At 41.6% G+C, this 21,038-nt stretch overlaps 1 protein-coding gene and 1 long non-coding RNA gene across 2 annotated transcripts; one reads left to right on the top strand and one right to left on the bottom strand.

Moving 5' to 3' along the window:
- Window positions 1–7,990: 7,990 nt before the first annotated feature.
- On the bottom strand, window positions 7,991–10,592 carry LOC126588158 (subtilisin-like protease SBT4.4). The gene has a single exon (XM_050253223.1). The coding sequence runs from the start codon at window positions 10,354–10,356 to the stop codon at window positions 8,173–8,175; it is 2,184 nt and encodes a 727-aa protein (XP_050109180.1). The 5' UTR covers window positions 10,357–10,592; the 3' UTR covers window positions 7,991–8,172.
- A 6,059-nt stretch (window positions 10,593–16,651) lies between these two features.
- On the top strand, window positions 16,652–19,843 carry LOC126588213 (uncharacterized). Its single transcript, XR_007611374.1, has 4 exons — window positions 16,652–16,799; window positions 16,901–16,969; window positions 18,942–19,001; window positions 19,753–19,843. It is a non-coding gene; the product is annotated as an uncharacterized LOC126588213 (long non-coding RNA).
- The last annotated feature ends 1,195 nt before the right edge of the window (window positions 19,844–21,038 follow it).

Raw genomic sequence — 21,038 nt, 5'->3', positions numbered from 1 at the left:
TAAAAAAAAAGGTTTTCAAATGGTGGCTAGCCACCGAAAGCAAAGAAAAGAAGTGATTGACAGGCACCATCCAAAAGGAAATGATAAAAAGCAAGAAAGACAGGTCATGGTGTATGCTACTATTAGCAAGTATGAAAAAGGAAATAGGTGGTGGAGACAGAATAATTGGAAGGAAGAAGGTAGGGGGAAGACGACGAATTTGTGTCTAAAAATAGGGAGTAAAAGAATAGTGTGCATCAGGCACCATCCAAATAAATAAATAAATAAAAATAATAATAAAATAAAATAAAATTGAGTAACACATCTTAGTCAGATATATGTTTTAGCACAGCATACTGAATAAAGTAAAGCATGTCCATTGATATCTCTAAGAAATTACAAATACGTAAAAAAAAAAAAAAAAAAAAAAAAGAAACCTTCACAAATGTCACTTATGAGAAGCCTCAGTACTTGAAGCCTTAGTACTCGGCGACTTATGAGAAGCCTCAGTACTTGAAGCCTTAGTACTCGGCGACTTATGTGAAGCCTCAGTACTTGAAACCTTAATGTTCGGCGGAACCCTAGAAGAGGGAGGCATTGGGGATGGATTATTCGGAGCCTCAATACCTGGTCGAACTTCAGATGACGAAGGCAAAAGGTCCCTCTAGAATACATCCACAAATCTCCGATTGTCACTTTGAATCCGACCTTCGGAGTCCAGCAACTGATCAAGCTTCCTCTTCATGCTCGTCGAATAATTATTTGCAAGCACATGCAACTCTCTATTCTCATACTTCAGCTGTCTGATCACTTGATTAAGAACTACCACCTCGGCTGTCAATGATTCAACCTGGCGAGTTCGAACAAGTAAGCGTTGGCTCATGTTGGAAACAGAGTTCGCACACTGGACACTGAGAGCCTAGGACTCTCAAACAGCTAATTCATCGGACCATTGTGAAAGTATCATATTATCTTTAGGAGTGATAAGGTTTCTAGCTACAACTGTAGCCGTTGCTGCATCCCTCATTACAGAGTCTTCAACTGTAAGAGGGCGGGCCATTAGAAGATGAGAAGGACGGGCGCCATATATTACCCTGACGCGGTGCACCTGCGTCACTGCTAAGACTCAAATCTAAACAAATGTTAGATGGGTTAGCCATTTTCAAAAAAGATGGTAAAAGAAAAGGGTTGGAGTTAGTAAAAAATCTCAGAAATACAGCAAGGACGATTTTCAAAGGCGAGCAATCTTCAAAGCGTGTAGGTCGAAAATGATTGACACCTCTTTAAAAAGAAGAGGAAACACAACCACTTGTTCAAAAAAAAAAAAAATTAAAGAAACGCCACTCTTCGAATTTCAAAACCCAGATTTTCCTGCGTAAAATCCGTCAACACTTTTCAGACGCAGTTTCAGCTTTCGACTATCACGTGCAACTTTGCCAGAGATCACTGACAAGGTTGAAAACGTGTGGAGTCCATCATACTCACCTACCCGACTGTTGGCCGACAAAGCATGGGAGACAAGGCACATCCACCCTGCCACTTGCTGTTGGGAGCTCACCATATAATTCGACCTCCATCCTCTATGGCAAGACACACATCCAGCCTGACTCTTCTTCCTTGCCAAAGGCATCTGCAACCAAAACTCAGTTTTCTTCCTCCCTGGAAACGCTTCTTCAGCCAAATCACATCAAAGTAAAGGTATCTCATATCACTGGGGTTGAAAGCAAGAGTATCTCATAGCATGCTTTCACCCTATCATTTTCTTTGTCCTCCCTCTTCACTACGATGACAAGGATAAAGAAAGCAATATGTCGGAACCTCCACTCAAGCTCCTGGTAAGGAACCAACTGCTTGGAATCTTTCCTGATTGCTCACAAAGCACTGCTCTCGAAGTACCCATTATCTCAACATCTTATGCTTCTAGAGAAGATACCACATCTGCCAGGAGAACAGAAGAGGCGAATGAAAATGATGCATCGAAGCATGTGGAGACAAGCTCAACAAACACATGTGCTGATCATCCGCTACTTCTTCAAAAGCAAAAGTATCTCATATCATCGGGGTTGAAAGCAAATGTATCTCATATCATGCTTTTTCCCTATCATTTCCTTTGCCCTTGTTCTTGCCTGCAGAACAAGGAGAAAGGAAGCAATCAGTTGGAACCTGAAATTAAATGTCCGATCAGGAACTGATTGCCAGGAACCTTTGCCTGGTTGCTTACCTAGCGTTGCTCTCAAGTACTCATCTTCAACTGTTGACGGATCTCGAATTTCCTCAGCAAATATTTCAAAATAGTTGATATGGTGTTGGCTCTTTACACTGAAGCTGCCAAACACGGATGAGTGACTGAAAAGTGATGCTCTGAAGGACCATTTAAAGGCAAAAGGTTGCCACCACTTCTGCTAGGCGAAAGAACTTCCTACGGGTAATTTAAGAACTAATGGCCTGTGGAAAGTCAATAAGCGCAACGGTCTGTGGAAAGTCAACAATTGGAGGAAACCAAAAAAAAAAAAAATCCTCCAACCCAATTCAAGAATAAGCCTGTGGAAAGTCAACAATTGGAGGAAACCAAAAGGTCCTCCGAACCAGTTCAAGATCAAAGCTGTGGAAAGCCAACAATTGGAGGAAACCAGAAAGTCCTCCGAACCAGTTCAAGATCAAAGCTGTGGAAAGTCAACAATTGGAGGAAACCAGAAAATCCTCCGAACCAGTTAAAGATCAAAGCTGTGGAAAGTCAATAAGCGCAACAAAATACGTGCCGATTCACCAACTAAAAAAAAAAAACAAAAGATCATCTACCACATGAAGCTCATTGTGGTCCAATTTTAACCTTCAAGATCAAGCCTCAACGGCCTTTGAAGAAATCACCAACCCAGTTCAAGATCAAGCCTCAACGGCCCTTGGATCAACATCTGCAGTAAGGGACTTCAAAACGCATCTTCTACACGTGACAAGCACATGTATACGACGCGCCTTGAAGTGGGGGCATTTGTAGACATCGAAATTTCGGTAAAATAAATGTTGATCAATAATTAAAATTTCAATGTTTATGTGTCACATAAATTTTACACATAATATGTGACTAAACGAAAAATCAAAATAAATCGGAAAAGTCATCAAACATGACACGTGTCAACACCTGGCAGAAATGATTTATTTCATCTAATTATTTAAATCCAAAAAAATCCAAGTTTTGGAATTCTATAAATAGGAGGCCAAGGCATTCATTTTGGGGGACCGATTCATAACCAATTCACCTCATACCACAACCTTGAAGCTTTGAAACTCAAAAGCTCCCAAGCAAATCCTGAAGGATCAAGAGAGCTCTCTTTGTTCTTCGTCAAATCCTCATTCAAAATCAAGCCCCAACGGCCATTGAAGAACTTCCACTGATTCAAGATCAAGCCCCGACGACCCTTGAAGAAAGTGTTCATCGTTCATCATTCGTTCATCCCTAGATCAAGCCCCGACGACCCTTTGGATCCACGACGTCAACAAATTTGCACAACTGTTCATCCCAAGATCAAGCCCCGACGGCCCTTTGGACCAACAACATCAAATCCATCCATTGCAAAGATAGAATCAGAGGCTAAATTTGTAGAAGAGATTGTAACCCCTAAATCATCAATACAAATATTATTTTGTACACGTGTTTCTTGTCTCGTTCATCGCAGGAATTTCCGTGTTTACACCATCACTCAACGGAATTTCATGGAGGTGACTTACAAACCTCGGCATCATAAAAAGAAAAAGAAATCATGATGAGACCACCACTTTTCTGAATCCAACAATTTATATGTTGGATGGAAAGAAATCATTTATTATAACTTGACAACATATAAATCATTATGTCTCATCACGATTCTGAACCATCACTCAACGAAATCGCGGAGTAAAAGAGATTCCAGACCACCACTCAACTGAATCCAACAATTTATATGTCTCAACATATAAATCATTATGTCTCATCATGAAAACAACGGTTTCTTTCCACTCAACGGAATCCAAATTAGGATACGATTCTGGACCATCATTCAACGGAATCGCGGAGTATAAGGGGTTTTGGACCACCACTCAACGGAATCAAAATTAGGATACGATTCCGAACCATCATTCAACGGAATCGCGGAGTAGAAGAGATTCCAGACCACCACTCAACTGAATCCAACAATATCGGGTTCCGGACTACTCAATGGAACCAAAATATCAAACGGTTTCTCATAATTTACCCAGACCTTTCGCATGTGAAATAAGTGCCCGCATCATGGAAATGGTGCATAGTGCACAACAACCCGGATAAGCTGCGAAACTCGTGTGAGCGACAATAATACAAAGTATGTGACAATAATGATAAAACCAACCATCAATCACAATTTATAAACTTTGAATATAAATAATTCATAAGAAATTAATACCAAACCTTTGCAAACTCCGAAGGAGTCACACAGACATCCAACGACTTTTCTAAATCAAACTCACATTTCTCGAAGCCAAAATTCACGGATACACTCAAAACTAGAGCTAGAGAGACGTCGTTCGACCGAAGCCTACGCAAGTAACCAAATAGGAAGTGGCCTGGCCCCCCAAAGCGGATCAACCAAGCAAAGCAACCCGTGATAAAGTACCAAGTAGGTAGTGACCCCTAAACGCGGATTAACCAAGCAGAGTCACTTCTACAACTATTGGGAAGTGATCACCTAATGCGGATTAACCAAGCATGATTACCCCTAAATGTGTATGGCCATACCTAGGATATAAGGATCGCCCAACACGGATTAACCAAGCGCGATCCACAAATAGTATGGTCCCCTAACGCGGATTAACCAAACAGGACCATCCATGTACCATTGCTACGTGGTGCAGACTTAATTTCACCTAACCCCATGACACTAGGGTAACGGTCCTTTACAATCCCTCATGTTTATCAAACCATCAAATATATATTTCAAAATACAATCCATCAACAGTTCAAATATCCAAGTCGCATAATGTTTCATAAGTAGATCGATGGCAAACTTTATAACAACAATTATTTAGCATAAGACCTATTTTGAGAATCCATGGTGTAACCACAAAGTATATTAGCATTGAAGATTTCAGAGTAAATACCATATCACATAGATTAAAATCACTCACATGAGGTCACACTAATGCACTCTAGCATGGAATTCAAGGCGTCAAGCTTTATCACCGCGAAAAACAAAGCACAAGTTCACATTTAGATTTCTCTCGATAAATTCACATACCCAAAGCTCTCATAAGTCTAACACAATGACATTTAATGAGAAAAAGAACGTCGATCAAAGGTATAGTCCATGATCTTACATCACTTGCTCTGTAAGATCCAACCACTAGGTTTTCACTAGTAAGTCCTTACGGTCCTTAAACAATATCTACAATAGCATACTAAAATTTGGTGTCAATTCAATGGTAAGATCGTCAATTGCTAGAATATTCAAGTGGCGGACCTTATCGAAAATATACTCAACCAACAACATTTCATAAATCGAATGTCACACAACGGGAAATTCGACTTTTTCCAAAAATTCTCAAATTTTACAAGAATGAAGATCTCAACAAGTAGATTAAACTTTATACCTGTGGCCGAGTCCAATTTGGTTTGGAATGCCCTCAAATTGGCTTACACTGGTCGAAAACCCTAAGATGGGTGTTCTTCAATTCGGCTTTCTTGGTGTTCCAACGCCCCAACCACCCGTTGGGTCTTGTTCCTGGGTCCAAGGGAAGTTAATTAAAGGTGATGGTGAATGGTGATACTCACCGAAACGACGAATTGCCGTAAAAAATCCCCGGGTTCTCCGGTGGAGTTCTACCCGAATTAGACCTTAAAAACCCTTGATTTTTAGTGGAGATGGAAGGAGGAAGGTAGTTGAGCATTTTGCAGGTGAAGGAGATAAGAAAATCAGTTGAGAAATGGTAGAAATTGGCCTGAAGTTGGCCGGTTTTCAAAAATGGCTAGTGGAGTACACGGTTTCAAGAAATGGGGGAAAGAAAATGCCCACCATCGTATTGGTCCTTTTTTCTCCTCTAACCATTGGATTGGCCCCCTTTTTTACCCCTAATAGCCGGTTCCCTTAACCCAAGTATATATTTGGGCCTTTTACCCTCAAGTGGAAATTAATTAATTTCTACAACCTAAAGTTTCACAACTTCAAATGTCCATAGCTATACTGTTATAATTCGGACTCGCAAATGGTTTTCGCCTATGCGTTCATGGTTTCGAGATCTCTCCAAAAATATAAATTGCGACCTCGAAAGGTCTACAAATTTCAGATAGGGTGATCGTGAAAGGAATGAACATCTGCAAGAAAAGATTTGTAGTTCGGAGTCCAAACTTCAACTTCGTAACTAGTTTAATTAAAATCTAAATTCAAATAAATTAATATAATTTCTCAAAAAAAAAAAGTCTCAATAATACAAATATGTAGATTATAACAGTGAAATTTAGGAACGGGATTTCACAGATAATTTGAGAGACTTTAATGGATTTATAAATCTATGGATTTTTATGAAGTTTAGGAGGGTGTATTCAATTGAGAATTTGAGAAACTTTAATAGATTTATAAATCTATAGATTTTTATGAAGTTTAGGAGGGTGTATTCAATTGAGAATTTGAGAGACTTTAATAGATTTATAAATCTATGAATTTTTATGAAGTTTAATTGATTTGTAGATATTCCATATAAAATTTTGATTAAATTCCCTCGAAATCTCATGGGAAGAGGTGAGATTTATAGATGCTTAAAATACACTACAAAATCTCTCAAATTGGCTAACTTGATGACCAAGATAGCCACTTTCGAGTTGTTTTCTGGCCAAACCATGGCGGATTAGCCATCAAAAAGGGAACCATTCTCTTCATCTCATCGAGAAGTATGATTTTCGTTTTTGAATCACTCAATTTCGTTGAGTATTGAAGAAGTTATGAACGTTTAAAGTTTACCCAGTTTCTGGCGAGTTTCTCGGTTTTCCCGAGGACCAGTCCCTTTTCAGGCTATTTTCCAGCCATGTCTGGCAACCAATGGGTTTTCAAATAGGTATAATTTTGTTCTACACTTTTCTATCTTTATTTTGATATATTATGAGTCGAATTTTGTTAATAAACGATTGAGTTACGAAGCTTTGAAAATTGCTCAAACTTCAGATCATGAGTTCCGGGACACTTTACAGAGTTTTTAATAGAAGGACCAAAATAATAGATGGTGGACAATCTCAGGGACCATTTCTATTGATTTTCAATCTCAAGAACCAAATTGATGTGTTATGTAAATCTCAGAGATTATTTTAAATAAAAAACCGTATTTAATGTACCATGCTATTTTAATTCCAAATCTACCTTCAACATCATTTAAGGGTTATCCTAGTATGCCTAAAAATGACTAAAGAAATTGGGTTTAAATCGAATTCACTATTTGAGGAGACCAATTTTTTTTTTAAACAAATTTGCAATTGATCTAAAAATTAGGTCTTCCTAGCATTAATATCCTTTCAAAAAATAAAAAAATTAATCCCAAAACTTACGGAATTTTTTTTTTGAACAACGATATTATCTATAATAAGGTGTAAGAGAGTAGGCTAACTTACAATGAGATAACAATCTATGATCCGGAGTAGCTTTAAAACACCACAAAATTCGTTTGACAACAACCCAATGAGCCGTTGTCGGCTTATACATAAACTTACAAACTTATTAACTAACCTGTGAATAAAACAACCCTAATTCGGTATCTTTTTTGTATTCTTCCTTTACAAATGCCATAATTCAATGAATAAATTTTCCATTTCAATTCCATTTTAATTGGACCCCAAATCCTCTCCTATTGATTGTCAAGATCCTTTCAACATAAAATCTTGGTGTCCAGTGATGAGAGAATTATGCTTGATTGTACACCGGAAATAAGTAAACAAGAACCAACGCACTTATACTACCATGTGTGGATGTTTCAGAACGTCCAATAACAGTAGAAGAACACTTGTTAGAATTTTTAAAAGTAGATAAAACAAGGAGCTCCACAAATAAGAACTTATACATTACAAACAGATTTTCAAGACACGGTGCTCAAAACTCTGGCCATATTTATTTCAACAACTTAAACAGAATGAAGAATGGAAAGATATACAATCACTAAATACGTTTTATTTGCAGCAATGAAGGCCCACTGATGAACTCGTGATCAAGCAGAGAAGCTGGTTACAAGAATTGGACTTCGAACGCTGTGCGTGCCATCCGTCCACACCAACGACGCAGATACATGCGAACCATTGGGCATACCTCTTCCGGAAACTGTCACATTGAAGGTCTTTTTCTCATTCAAAGACTTGAAGGAAAGAACTTGAGGCACCACCTTGATGTTAACTCCCGGCTTTGAGATGATCTTTGCCTTGTATGTGGAGTTTGCAACGCCAACATTTTTTACTGTTCTTTGAAACTTAACCGAAAATGAAGTTCCTGGTGAAACATTACTAGCCAGTGAAGGGTAGTTTAGATCCTTGGCCGATTTATTGCCAGTACTTGCAGAGCAAGGGGCTTTGTCTCCAGAAATAAGTCGAACTTTGGACTCATCCAAGGTCGAGCATAGCATCTTAATGTAATCATTCTTAGAAGTTTCGTACACAAGCCCTGGATTTACAGCTTTTACAGGATTGATATGCCCAGATCCATACGAAAATTCACCCGGTGAGGTGGAATTGTTGGTGCCATTCACAGGCCCAGCTGTAGTAAGAATAGATGATTTGATAGCAGATGGGGACCAGTTGGGGTGGAATGTCTTGATATACGCAGCGACACCAGCAGCATGCGGGCAAGACATGGAGGTTCCAGATAAGATACTGTATTTTACATGCCTCTGGTCTTCAGAGCTCTCTATGAGAGGAGCAACAGGTGAATATGCAGCCAAAATATCAACCCCCGGGGCAGTTATGTCCGGCTTGATAATTTCAGGTAAAATAGAATTAGGCCCCCGTGAAGAGAAGGAAGCGATAGTAGGTGCAGCAAGATCTTTTATGACTTCACTTTTTAGTATCTTTGCTCGAGGGTTGGCTGTGGAGCTGAGATACGACTCGACAGCGCCAAAATCTTTACTGTCAAAACTTGCTGCAGGTAGTGGGACAATGAAAGAAACATCGGGTTCGGTAGTGCTAGTTAGCGCACCTATTGCACCGACTCGATGAGCCTCAATACTGCCCCTAGCAGCAGAACATACCACAATCTTTCCCTTAGCTAAATTAGGGTCCAGGCAACCTATTTCACAATCCAAGAAGCAATGACTTGCCTTTTTTCCTTCTATCAACGGAAAACTTGTTCCATTTAATTTGAAAGCATTCACTGAACTACCGACAAGCGTCCTTCTGTTTCCAAGAATAACCTTGTCAATAATGCGACGATCTGTGCTACTTGCTGCAACTGCAAGAATCCATGGTGCTACACTTGCTACAGAACCTCCGTCAGGACCACTATTTCCTGCAGATTGCAAGGTTAGTATCCCTTTCTCAATTGCATGAAGAGCACCGATTGCTATAGGATCCTGATCCAAAGGTTCTGCAGAGTCGGCTCCAATTGAAATTGTAATGATGTCAACTCCATCATGAATAGCGTCATCAAAAGCACCCAAGAGCCCTTCTGAAGAGCAACCTTCAGAATTGCAAACTTTATATGCAGCAATCCTCGCAGAGGGAACGCCTCCTCTTGCAGTTCCCTGCCCCAGTCCATAAAAGCTCACACCCTTTACCGGATTTCCTGCTGCGGTTGAGGCAGTATGAGTTCCATGCCCATTCTCATCTCTGGCTGAGGAATCAGTGTAAAACCGAGCTCCAATGATCTTGTTGTTGCAAGTGAAATTTTTGCCTCCTTTGCAAACTCCCTTCCACTTCTTCGGAGCTGGACCAAAACCTTCATCGCTAAAACTTTTAGATTCAGGCCATATCCCACTATCGATGACACCAATAATAACATTGCTCTCGACAGTAGGATTTCGTTTGTGCTTCTCATTGAAGCCCAAGAATTCCCAGGATCTTGTTGTTTGGAGTTTGTAAGTTTTGCTCGGAAACACAGAGACAACTTCCTTCATCTTAGCAAGCGTTTCTCCTTCTCGGTCAGTGAGCTTTGCAGCGAATCCGTTGAAGCATTTTTTGTAACTTCTGACCAAGAGATTCGAAGCAGAGCTGCTCTCGGTAACTCTTTCAAGAATACCAATGTGGTGAGACAATGGTGAGAACAGCTCATCCTTAGGAAGTGATCCCAAGTAGATAATATATGTCTTTCTTTCTTCCTGATCAGCGGCTTCAGACGGTAAACTCACAGTGAGCAAGAGAATAATGGAGAAAGCATAAGAAAACAGGAGAGCTCCGTGCTTTGCCATTGTTTTTGTTTTGTTGATGACAATTGTAACCAGTGACGGGTACTTTATAGTTGGATGAAGGACCAAAAAATCTCCTGTGCATTAACATCCAGATTTTGCTTCCTTCAACGTTGATTATTTTGGAATCAATTTTATTCCTCGACCACAATTTCCATGGACATAAAATTAATTTATTTCCATACAGGTTGAGCCAAATCCAAAGGTTTAATGCAATTCATATTGTGTATAAAATTTTGGTTTGGCAACTTTACTATCACCAAGGTCAGATTCAAAATATTGTTTGAAATCTTTCTTTTTATTCTTGTCTTCCAAAAGCCATAAATCCATGAAAATGTTCCATTTCAATTCCATTTTAATTAGAATCACATACGATCATAACGTAGTCTGCCAAATCATATCCTATCGTATTGATTGTCACAATCCTTTGTATTTGTTATGCTAATATTTCCTTATATTCGAAACTGTATCATTCCCGTAAACATGATCATATTGATTAGAACAGATATAATCTCCCTATATATGCATCCAAGTTCAAGAATTTCTCACCTGTTATTTAAATTAGTTAAAATACAATTTCATAATTTGAACAAACATATAATACATCATTCCCCACTTCTATGCATGCAATAATTTTTCACTAGCAACATTAAACACTAAAATTTAATCAATTGTTATAAGCATGCAGCCGAGCCAAGTTGTGATTATTTCTGAATTCCTCATTAAAGAACGAGTGAAACGAACGAGAACTTAGTTGTAAGGTAGGAATTGCATAACAACTGGATAGTCATCGGCTTGTGAGGTGGTGTCCGTTGAGCTGCTTGAGTCTTCGAGCTTTGATGTAGCGGGAGGTCACACATGGTACTTCCTTGGATTATAGGCATTCCACTGCTTTTTGATCTCTTTGTCATTCATGGTGACGATGGTGTAATTACCCTTGCCGCCTACTCTGCTGATCTTGTACGGACCTTCCCAGATGTGATCCATCTTTTTGGAGCCTTCTCTGTGGACAGTGATGAAGGCTTTTCTTAAGGCTAGATCTCGAGGTTAGAATTGTCGGATCTTGGCCATTTTGTTGTAGTTGGAGAGGAGCTGCTGCTGATAAGCTGCAATGCTGGTAATGGTTTTCTCGCGCTTCTCCTCCGCTAAATCTAAACTTATGGCCATCTCCTTACTGTTCGGTTCCTCGTCTTTTGGTGGGGCGATATGCCCATAGACATCCGAGGAGTTTGTCTAGCCATTTTCCCTTCTTGTTGGTGAGGGATTTCTTAAGGCAGTCGAGGATCATTTTGTTGGATGCTTCGACCTGCCCATTGCCTTGAGGATATCTCGGCGTGGACATGTGCTGCTTGAAGCCATATTTTTGGAAGAACTACGCCAAATCTCTGCCCATGAATTGCGGGCCGTTGTGGGTGACGATGGACTGAGGGATGCCAAATCGGCAAATGATGTTCCTCCATATGAAGCGCTCTATGTCTATGTGAATCGTGGTCATCATGGGCTTTGCTCTACCCATTTGGTGAAGTTGTCAGTTGCCACAATCATCATGCCTCTACCCTCAATAGTAGGCGGCATAGGTCCTACCAGGTCAATTGCCTACTGCATAAACGACCATGAACTCGTCTGCGGGTGTAGCTTATTGGCAGGCAGTGCTGGTACCGGCTTATAGTGTTGGCAACGATCGCACTTTTGTACTAACTCCTTAGCATCTCGGTGTATGGTAGGCCATCAGTAGCCTGCGTTAAGAACATTATGTGCTAAAGATTGACCTCCGGAGTGATTTCCACAAACGCTTTCATGGATTGAGCTTAGAACCTTCAAGTCATCAAGAGGCGCTAGGCAGCAGAGATGTGGTCCGGTGTAGGATCTTCAGATGAGAATGTCGTTCCACATGTAGTAGCATGCTGCCTTGATTTGGAGCTTCTTAGATTCTAATCTGTGACACCTCGGCTGCTGGCTTCGTTTCTATGCTTGGCTCGTCTAGATACTCCACCGAAATAGAGCGTTTGAGTTAGTGGTCGAGGGCGGAGCCTAGGCCTGCTGGTGCGTCCATGTGAGCGTTGTCTGCCTGTGGAACTTGAGTGAGGGTGTAAGTCTGAAACACCTGAAGTAGTCAGGCTAGTGATTAGCTAGGAATCAGAATGAATTGCGAGCTTTTGCACCACCAAGTTTTTTGCCATTTAGAGGCTTGCTAGTAGGGTCTCGTACTCTGCTTCATTGTTAGATGCTTGAAGCCTATAATGATCACATGCTCAAGCATCGAACCGTCTGGGGTGACAAAGACTACGCCTACTCCCAAACCTTTGTAGTTAGATGCGCCGTCAACATGCAAATGCTAGAAGTCTCCATAGGGTGAAGCAGGCGCGGCTAGGACTTACTCGGCTACCTCGGGGGCATCGTTGGGCCGCTCTGTTGCGTCGTGAATGCGTGGCAGGGAGTCGTAGAGCTAGGGCCATGTTACACGTAGCAGGAGATGCTCAACTACTGGTATTGGACCACTCTAGAACTAAATTATGGAGCAAAGGTCGGCTAAGGACGTGTGACGTGCAGCAGGAGACGGTGCTCAACTGCCGGTACATAATGCTCATATGTAGAATCTTTTGGGGCCACGAGGATAAAACTTGCTTCCAAGTGTGTCATTCCAGTGTTCGTCTGCCCTTAGCGTGTCTTTTAGGTCGAGTTGTTGCATTAATCAGAAAACTTTGCATCTGTCAGGGTCTACGCCTTTATCGTCTCGTGTCTGGATTGGGCAGAATAGTGCATCATAAGGATGACTACGTGTGTTTGAAGGTAAAACTTGAGCTTCTGAGTTGAAAGAACTATAGCCAAAGTTAGCTTTTGAATTTCTGGTAGCATCGATGAGAGCTTTTGAATTGTGGAATACAGGTAGTTGGACCCTTAACTTTTCTCGTATGATAGTAGAGTGGTCTAATAATTTAGTTCTAGAGTGGTCCAATACCAGTAGTTGAGCATATGCTGCTTCAGATACCGTTAAACATGCGAATAAGTCATATGCTGCTTCCGGTTTGGATAGTAAGAAGGTGATGTCGGGTACTTCTTCAAGTCCTTGAATGTGCATCGGTGAGCCTCATCCCAAAATGCATGCTTATCTGCTAGAGCGAAAGAGTATGCCAGAGTTAGATATTCTTTCATGATCAATTTTCTGAATAGCGGGTGGTCTGCTGGAAGTCCTTTTTGGAAGGCTGCTCTACCTATCGAGTCGTTGCATCTGACTATCCTTGCCTTCTCTACTTTGAACCTCTTCATATAGTCGCGAAAGCGACTCCTTTGGGTTCTTCTTGATGTTGAACAAATGGTCGGACTTTTTCTTGATCGAGCGATAAGATGAATATTCTTTGGTGAAAACCAAAGAAAGCTCGTCAAAACTCCAGATAGATTGTGGCGGCAGGGTGTAGAACCAATCTTGTGCCTCCCTTGTAGAGTGGTGGCGAATATCTTGCACATGAGATCGTTGTTATTTCGATAGAGGATCACTGCGTTTCAGTAGTGCTTTAAGTGTCTCTCCGGGTCTTTATCCCCTTTAAAAATGTGAAATGTGGCATGCTGAACTCGCGTGGAGGCTTTGTCTACTTGATCTCGTCTGTGAAGGGTGACCTACTTATATTGGTCATGTCCCGTCGTAGTGCCTCGTTGGTGACCTCATTGCGTTGAAAATCATGCAATTGCTTGGTCAAAATCATATCTACTTCTTCCTGAATTTGCCTTTGTTGGGTAGTGGAGCTCTCGACTGCCCCTAGTCGTGACTTGATGGTCTAGGCTGCTCTTCTATGTGTTTGGCTCGTTTATGCCACGAATGCGGTGCTTGTGGTTCGTTCTTAACAGGGGTGAGAATTCTTCGCAGACTGCTGGTTGAGCTTGAACTAGACTGAGTGACTGTTTATCTCCGTCTTTCGTGTTGCCTTCTACGATGCGAGGTGAATGATGCTTCTTGCTGGCTTAGCTGCGAATGAACATTTCGCCTGGAAAGTTGTTCATGTTAATTATCGAAATGTGGTCATAACCGTGAGTGTATGATCGTTCGTGGGCCTAGTTGAGAGTGCACGCTCCTCCGTAAGCTAAGACGGGAGTGTACGCTATCTCGAGGGCCCAATCGAGAGTGTACACTGCCCGAACACTCGGTTCGTGGCTGGTCGAGTGGCTGCTTGTCGGGATGCTGCTGGAGAGGTTCTTCGTCTGCCCTTGTCCTTTTTCAGGACACCTCATATGGGGCACGTTGCATCTTGGTGGCCTGTAAGAGATGGTTTACCAAAGTCATCTGCTGTGCGAAAGTGCTCGTCAACCCTATGACTTGTCGAGACAAATGTTGTTTGCCATTCAGATTAGAAGAGCTTGGAAAGAATATGCCTCCTTGAGCAGTGGAAATGTGGTAGACTCTGGGCTCAAGATTTGAGTTGGGAAATGTTAAATCTGTAGAAAAATGTGGTGAAAATGCTACCAGTTTGATTGTCGGTCCGGAAATTTGGAGCTGGGACGGTTAAACTAATCTTGGACCGATTTGGGCTACTTGGAAGGCCACGGGAGCAGGATAGGCTGCGAGAGTAGGTTGGGCCACTGAAATGGGCTACTCGGTGGGAGCAGTCTGGGCCTCGAGAGTTGGCTGCTCGACGTGTGGCGCATGAAACACCCCAACCCCCATTTTTATTTTAAAAATTGTTTTAAGGTCTTAATTGGTGAGCCCGTATGGCCCACCTTATATTTTTTTTTGTTTTTCCGACCTTATAATTTTTTTTGTTTTTCCCCCGGTCTCTCTCTCTTAGGGGTGGGCACTTGAAACTGAAAACCGAAACCGAAACACGAATCGAATCAAACCGCACCAAACGGTTTGGTTTTGCGGTTTTGAAACGGTTTCGGTTTCAAAACCGAACCGCGGCACACAAAACGGTTTGGTTTCGGTTTTGGGTTTTCAAAACCGCACCGAAACCGAAACCGTACTTTTTTATTTTTATTTAGTTCATTCAACTAGGTTATACTTATACATTTGGTTTTGCGGTTCTGGGTTTGCACCGAGTGGGTTTTCACTTTCAGTGACTGCTTCTGCGCCGCCTCCTTGCATCTCCGCATCTGCCTTTGCGACCTGGTCACCTGACTGCCTGCTTGCATCTGCTTCTGCCTGCCTGCCTGCCTGCCTGCGAGCGACTGCTTCTGCCAACTCCATTTTTCTCTCCCTCTCGGTCAAAGATAGACTCAGTTCATTTTCATATCTGAAAAAGTTAGGGTTTTGAAATGTGGAGGGAGAATGGCACTCTCTGAAGCAACCTCTGTTGTTCCCCAAAATCCCGAAACCCCCAGCACCAACCACGCTCATTCCGACCAGGGGTCTCTGCCTTCCTCCCCGGATCCCGATCCCACACCGTCTGATCTAGATCATGCGATCCTCGACGAGCTTCAGAAACTGGATTTGAAAGAGCCAGTGGAGGAGGGGGATGAAGAACCTGATGAGTTGCAGAAGCTGGATTCAACAGAGAAGGTGGAGGAGAACGGAGTTGGTGAGTTGCAGAAGCTGGATTTGAAGGAGGATGAGGACGGAGCTGGTGAGTTGCAGACGCTGGATTTGAAGGAATAGGAGGGCGGGGAGGGAGAGGAAGAAGAAGAGAAGAGTTCCGGTGAGAGAGAGGTTGAGATTGGATTTGTTTGTTTATATTTGCCCAGCCTCTGTTAGTTTCAGCTGAAATTCTGCAGCAAAGCCATTTATGTGTTTGCATTTGTAAGGTTGTAGCTGAAAATGGTGTTCTTTTCGTTTACATACATTTTCAATGAGATTTTGCGTTAAAGAATGGTGATGGCGAACTCTGAGTGGCTTAGACTGCATGATTAGAACATTTCTGCTATTGGTTTTCACTTTCGGTTTACATACATTTTCATATTGGACGCAGAGATTTGGGGGCGTGATTTTGGGATTTTGGGGAAAGAGGAGAGGGGTTTGGTCGCAGAGAGTGGGTGCATGTTTTGGGGGATTGTATTTAAGTTTGAAACCGCTTGAAACCGTTTGAAACCGCACCGAAACCGTTTGAAACCGCACTGAATCGAACCAAACAGTTTGGTTTCATTTCGGTTTTGGCTTCAAAACCGCACCGTAAAAAGTTTCGATTTCGGTTGTGGTTTCACTCGAAACCGCACCAAACCGCACCGCGCCCACCCCTACTCTCTCTCTTCTTTGCTCTCCCCGTAACCTTCTCCTTCTTCTTCTTCCCTCACCCGATATCTCTCTCTCCCTCGTCTCTCTCCTTCTCATCCTTCCATGAGCACATACCCATCACCACACCACCCTTTCTGACGTCAACGGCGTCATCATCATCATCATCAGTTCGTTCTCCCTCTCTCTCAGTTGTTACAAGGACAGCAAAACCCGTACACGAGCTCCGGCGATCACCGCCCCTTTCGAGGCCATTTCCGGCCAAACCACGGCGAGTTGGTCGACGTGTAAGGTATCAATCTCTTCGTCTCGTCGAGTACTACAACTTTCCTTTTTGTTTCACTCAATTTCGTTGAGTATTAAATAAGTTATACTCATTTGAATCTTACCCAGTTTCCGGCGAGTCCGACGGCTTTCGAGGAATTTTTCGGCCAAACCACGGCGATTTAGATGTCTTGTGAGGTACTATTCTCTTCCTCTCTTCCAGGGCTACAACTTTCGTTTTTGTCTCACTCGATGTTGTTGAGTAGTGACAAAGTTATGGTCGTTTAAAGTTGGGTGGTTTTCCGGCCGAATTTCCGGCCTTCTTCTTCCTTTGAATCCGGTAGCCCAAAACCACAAGGCCCTTGGGCCAATTTGGAACAGGGCCTTCGGCCCGTGAGCAGCAATCCAGAAAACCCTAGGCTTTTAAGCCCTTGGGCTTTCCAAGTCAGGGCCCTAAGCCCTTTTTCTTTTAAAAACCCATTCCCAACCCAAAAAAAAAAAAAACCCAACCCTTTTGGTTATTAAGGCCTTAGGCCTTTGTGTGTGTGTGTGTGTGTGTTTAAGTGCATGTGTGTGTGTGTGTATATGCATGCTATGCATGCATGTGCATGCCGTGCATATGTGTGTGTTTTTGGTGGTATATATGTGTTTGGGCTTAAGCCTAAACCCAATTTTTTTACCCTAAAACCCTAGGTCTCTAAATCTATTAGGGCCTCATTCATCCAACCTAATTTCCTTATTTAGTTCAAACACAATAGATCCTAATCTTATTTAACCTAAACCCTAATCCGGATTCAAACCTAAAACCCTTTAAACCTAATTTGACCGTTGACCCCCGGTTAACGTTGACTTTAGGGTTGACTTTTTGGGTTTTCGTCCGGGACCCTTCTTAGGGCGCGTTTACTAATCCGTAATCAAATTGAGATGAATTGAATTGAGAAGGAATTGAATTGAGGGAGAATTGGAATGAGGTGGAGTCAGAATCAGATTACTATTGAAGCTGTTTACTTAAATGTTCTGGAATCGGAATAGAAATGACACTAATTCTATAAAGCTGTTTACTAAATTAACAGAATCGGAATATAAACCAGTATAATTACTAAAATGTCCTAGTCCCAAATCAAATATTATATATATATATATATATTAATAAATTTTGATGTAATATATAATAGTAAGAAAAAAAAAATTATTTAAAATTTTAACAATTCCCGTGTTTGTTATTTTTAATAAAACTTGAATTCTTTTTACTCTTTTTTTTTCCTCACTTTTTACTCTTTCATGAGTAAAAAACTCATTCGACAAAAAAAGTTAAAAAACCCAACAAAAATAACATGAGTCAGGAGAGGGTGGAACCTTCACGGTTCGACTTCCACCACAACCTTCTTTACTCTTCGCCCTCTGCATCCTCAATTGGTTTTTGCGATCATCTTCTGACCTTGTTCTCTACTCTCCTTCTGTCGGGTCATCGAGTTGTAAACGATGAACTCCTTGTTGGCAGCCATTCTTGGATTTCTCAACCCCTTGTCAGCCGCTCAATGCTATCTGTAAAAATGTCTGCAATCGAGTTGGGAAAAAAAACCATACTGTAAGTCAAGTTCCCATTTTTCCAATTCGATTCTCAGTGTGCAAATCATAAGGTTTGCTTTTATCTATATACTCCTCTGCATCTGTCTCTCCACAACTGAAATTGGATCTGCGGCTGTCGAGAGTTTGTTGGTAGAACCGTTGGGGTCGGTTGGTGGTGGGTCTTGGCAGTCTAGGAGGTGGTGCGGTGGTGTGAGTTGATTAAGGGGTGGGGATGAGTGTGCTTTTCATGGTTGAATCGTGATGAAAGGGGCAGGCTAATTTCAGTAGAAAAGTTTGATTCCGGAAGTTGGCCTTCTTCCGGAATTCAAATACTTCCTCCAAGTTAGTAATTGGATTCCGGCAATATTAGGAATCTGATTACTGATTTTGGGTGGAGCCCACGAATATTTTCATTCCCAAAATTTAGTAAACGCCAGAATCAGTTGGGGAAGAATTCAATTCCTATTCTTCTACCTCCATTCCGGTTTAGTAAACGTGCCATTAGGGTAATTCAATGTTCTGAATTCGTTTTCAAAGTCCGTTTTTCCAAATTCAATCGATTAAGTAGAGTTTGATTAAATGTGCTCTTTAATGTGCTTAGGGGCAATTATTGTGACGTTTCCGTCTTCGCTAGTGGCGCAGCTTTTGACAACTAAGTACTGTGAGTGGACCCCTTCTAAAATTACATGATTTTATAGTTTAATTGCATAAATGATTAGCATGCCTACGAGTTTATGATTTGATTTCTATCAATCATGTTTACTGAATTTATTGATTATCGTCTCGTGTTTTGGTGAGGAATTAATTGTTAGCCTATTTTGAGCTATATTTTAATATATCGTATTTTCTATAAAAACCATGAATTGGTAGACTATCTGATAGATGACGATAGGATGCTAGAACATGTTTTTGAACCCCTCTTTATAGTGTAGACGATGATTGGTAATCTATGCTATGAAGTGGTTATTTATGAGATGCGTAAATATTTGTGCGTACCTAGTAGACACTATGCCGCCTGGGGCGAGGATCTGGTGTTGTCATTTAGGCCGGGAGAAATAATCTCTAGCTACGAGCTGAGGGACACGAAGAGGCATTGGGCCGGGTGGTAGTTATCTCTGACTACGGGCGCAGAGACTTAGGTGCAGGCATTGGGCCGGGAGTTATATTTATTCGGTGATCCTACTAGCAGCACACCGCGTTTACGAGACGATTTATGATGCGTTTACTGTTTTGATTTCCGCGATATGGCTTTTGAGATATTTTTGGTATGCTAGGATTTTTATTAAATTCATCACTTATTATGCTAGTAGTTTTCATTATATAACTTTGGGGGTTAGTATGTTTATAACTGTTTTATTATTATTATATATATAAACTTGGTCCACTCACCTTTGTTTTGCGCCCCCATTCAGGACTTAGAATCAAGGCACCTAATCCCGGCGTGAAGACACTTCCGCAGCAGTATCTTCGGATCCTCTCGATGTAGGACCCACTTCTTTATTCATTCAATTATATCTTAATTCTTTTTAGTGATTAGGTTTAGTTGTATGCTCTGAACACATTCCTAAAATTGTTAAACTCCTTGTATTTTAAATTTCTAACCCGTATTTATTTCTTATTCTTAGCTTTTGTATCAATTAATGGCTTTCGTCACCCTCGGGTGTCAGCCAGCACGTGTCTATCCTGGTATTCGGGGAATATCAAGGTCGGAGCGTGTCAGCGCACGTGGGTGCGAGGCTTGGGCTCGGCTCGGCAACACATTGGGCTCGTGTTAGATTTGGACTGCACGAGCCGGTTTGCCTTGGGCTTGGAGTGACATGGATTGGGCCAAGGCCTTGGTGCAACAGGCCTTAAATGGCACGACAAGCTTGGATGACACGGCTTAGGCAGTGGTGGTGGCGCCATAGACCTCACCGTAGGTGGCTACCGTGGTGGCCACCCGCGGTGAGGTCTATGGCGCCACTTATTGTCACGTTTAGCCTTGTGGATTGTTGTGGTCCCATCTCTTGGATGCGAGAGTCTTCTAAGAGTGTGTGACTCAACTCTCAATGAAAGCACCAATTTGTGGATGCAAATTTCTTCCTCCTTGTTCTTAAACAAAATTGCACCTACAAAACAAATAACACCTTAGGTCAAAGCCAAGAGCCTCACGTGCCCACGATGAATTGGGGTGGGGGGGGCTTTAGTCGAAGAACCTCCGATGCCAAAGTTAGAATTTTGAAGGAAAAATGTTTGGAGAATTTAGAGAATTTTGTCAAGAGAATTGTAAGTAGTTTTTGGAGAGAATGGAGAGCTATTTATAGGGATATGGTTGGCTCTATTAGGAGAATAGGGACCGGCCATTTGGGGTATTTTTTGGGTGTAATTTGTAGTTAATTAGCCATTAATAGATTAATTAGGTAATAAATCCATTAATTGACTAGTTAACATAATTTGAAAGAAATAATTTGGGAGTTACCTTGTGGGGAGGATTTGATAAGGATGGATGAAATAGGTTTTGAATTGTTACCTATATTGAGCATTTTTGACTTGGTTGAGGGATGATTGTCCGCTGCTAGCGCGTAGGAATCTCGATATGCTTTAAGGGTATTTTTGTCCCTTTTTATCCAAAAATCCACGCGTCGCCTTGTGATTATTTTTGACTCCACAGATTGATCAAGTGGAGTCGATTTGTCCATTATATATTAGTCAGGGCCAG

Source organism: Malus sylvestris, chromosome 2 (genome assembly GCF_916048215.2).
Source record: "Malus sylvestris chromosome 2, drMalSylv7.2, whole genome shotgun sequence".
Taxonomy (NCBI): Eukaryota; Viridiplantae; Streptophyta; class Magnoliopsida; order Rosales; family Rosaceae; genus Malus; species Malus sylvestris.
This window is presented reverse-complemented; position numbering and strand designations above follow the sequence as displayed.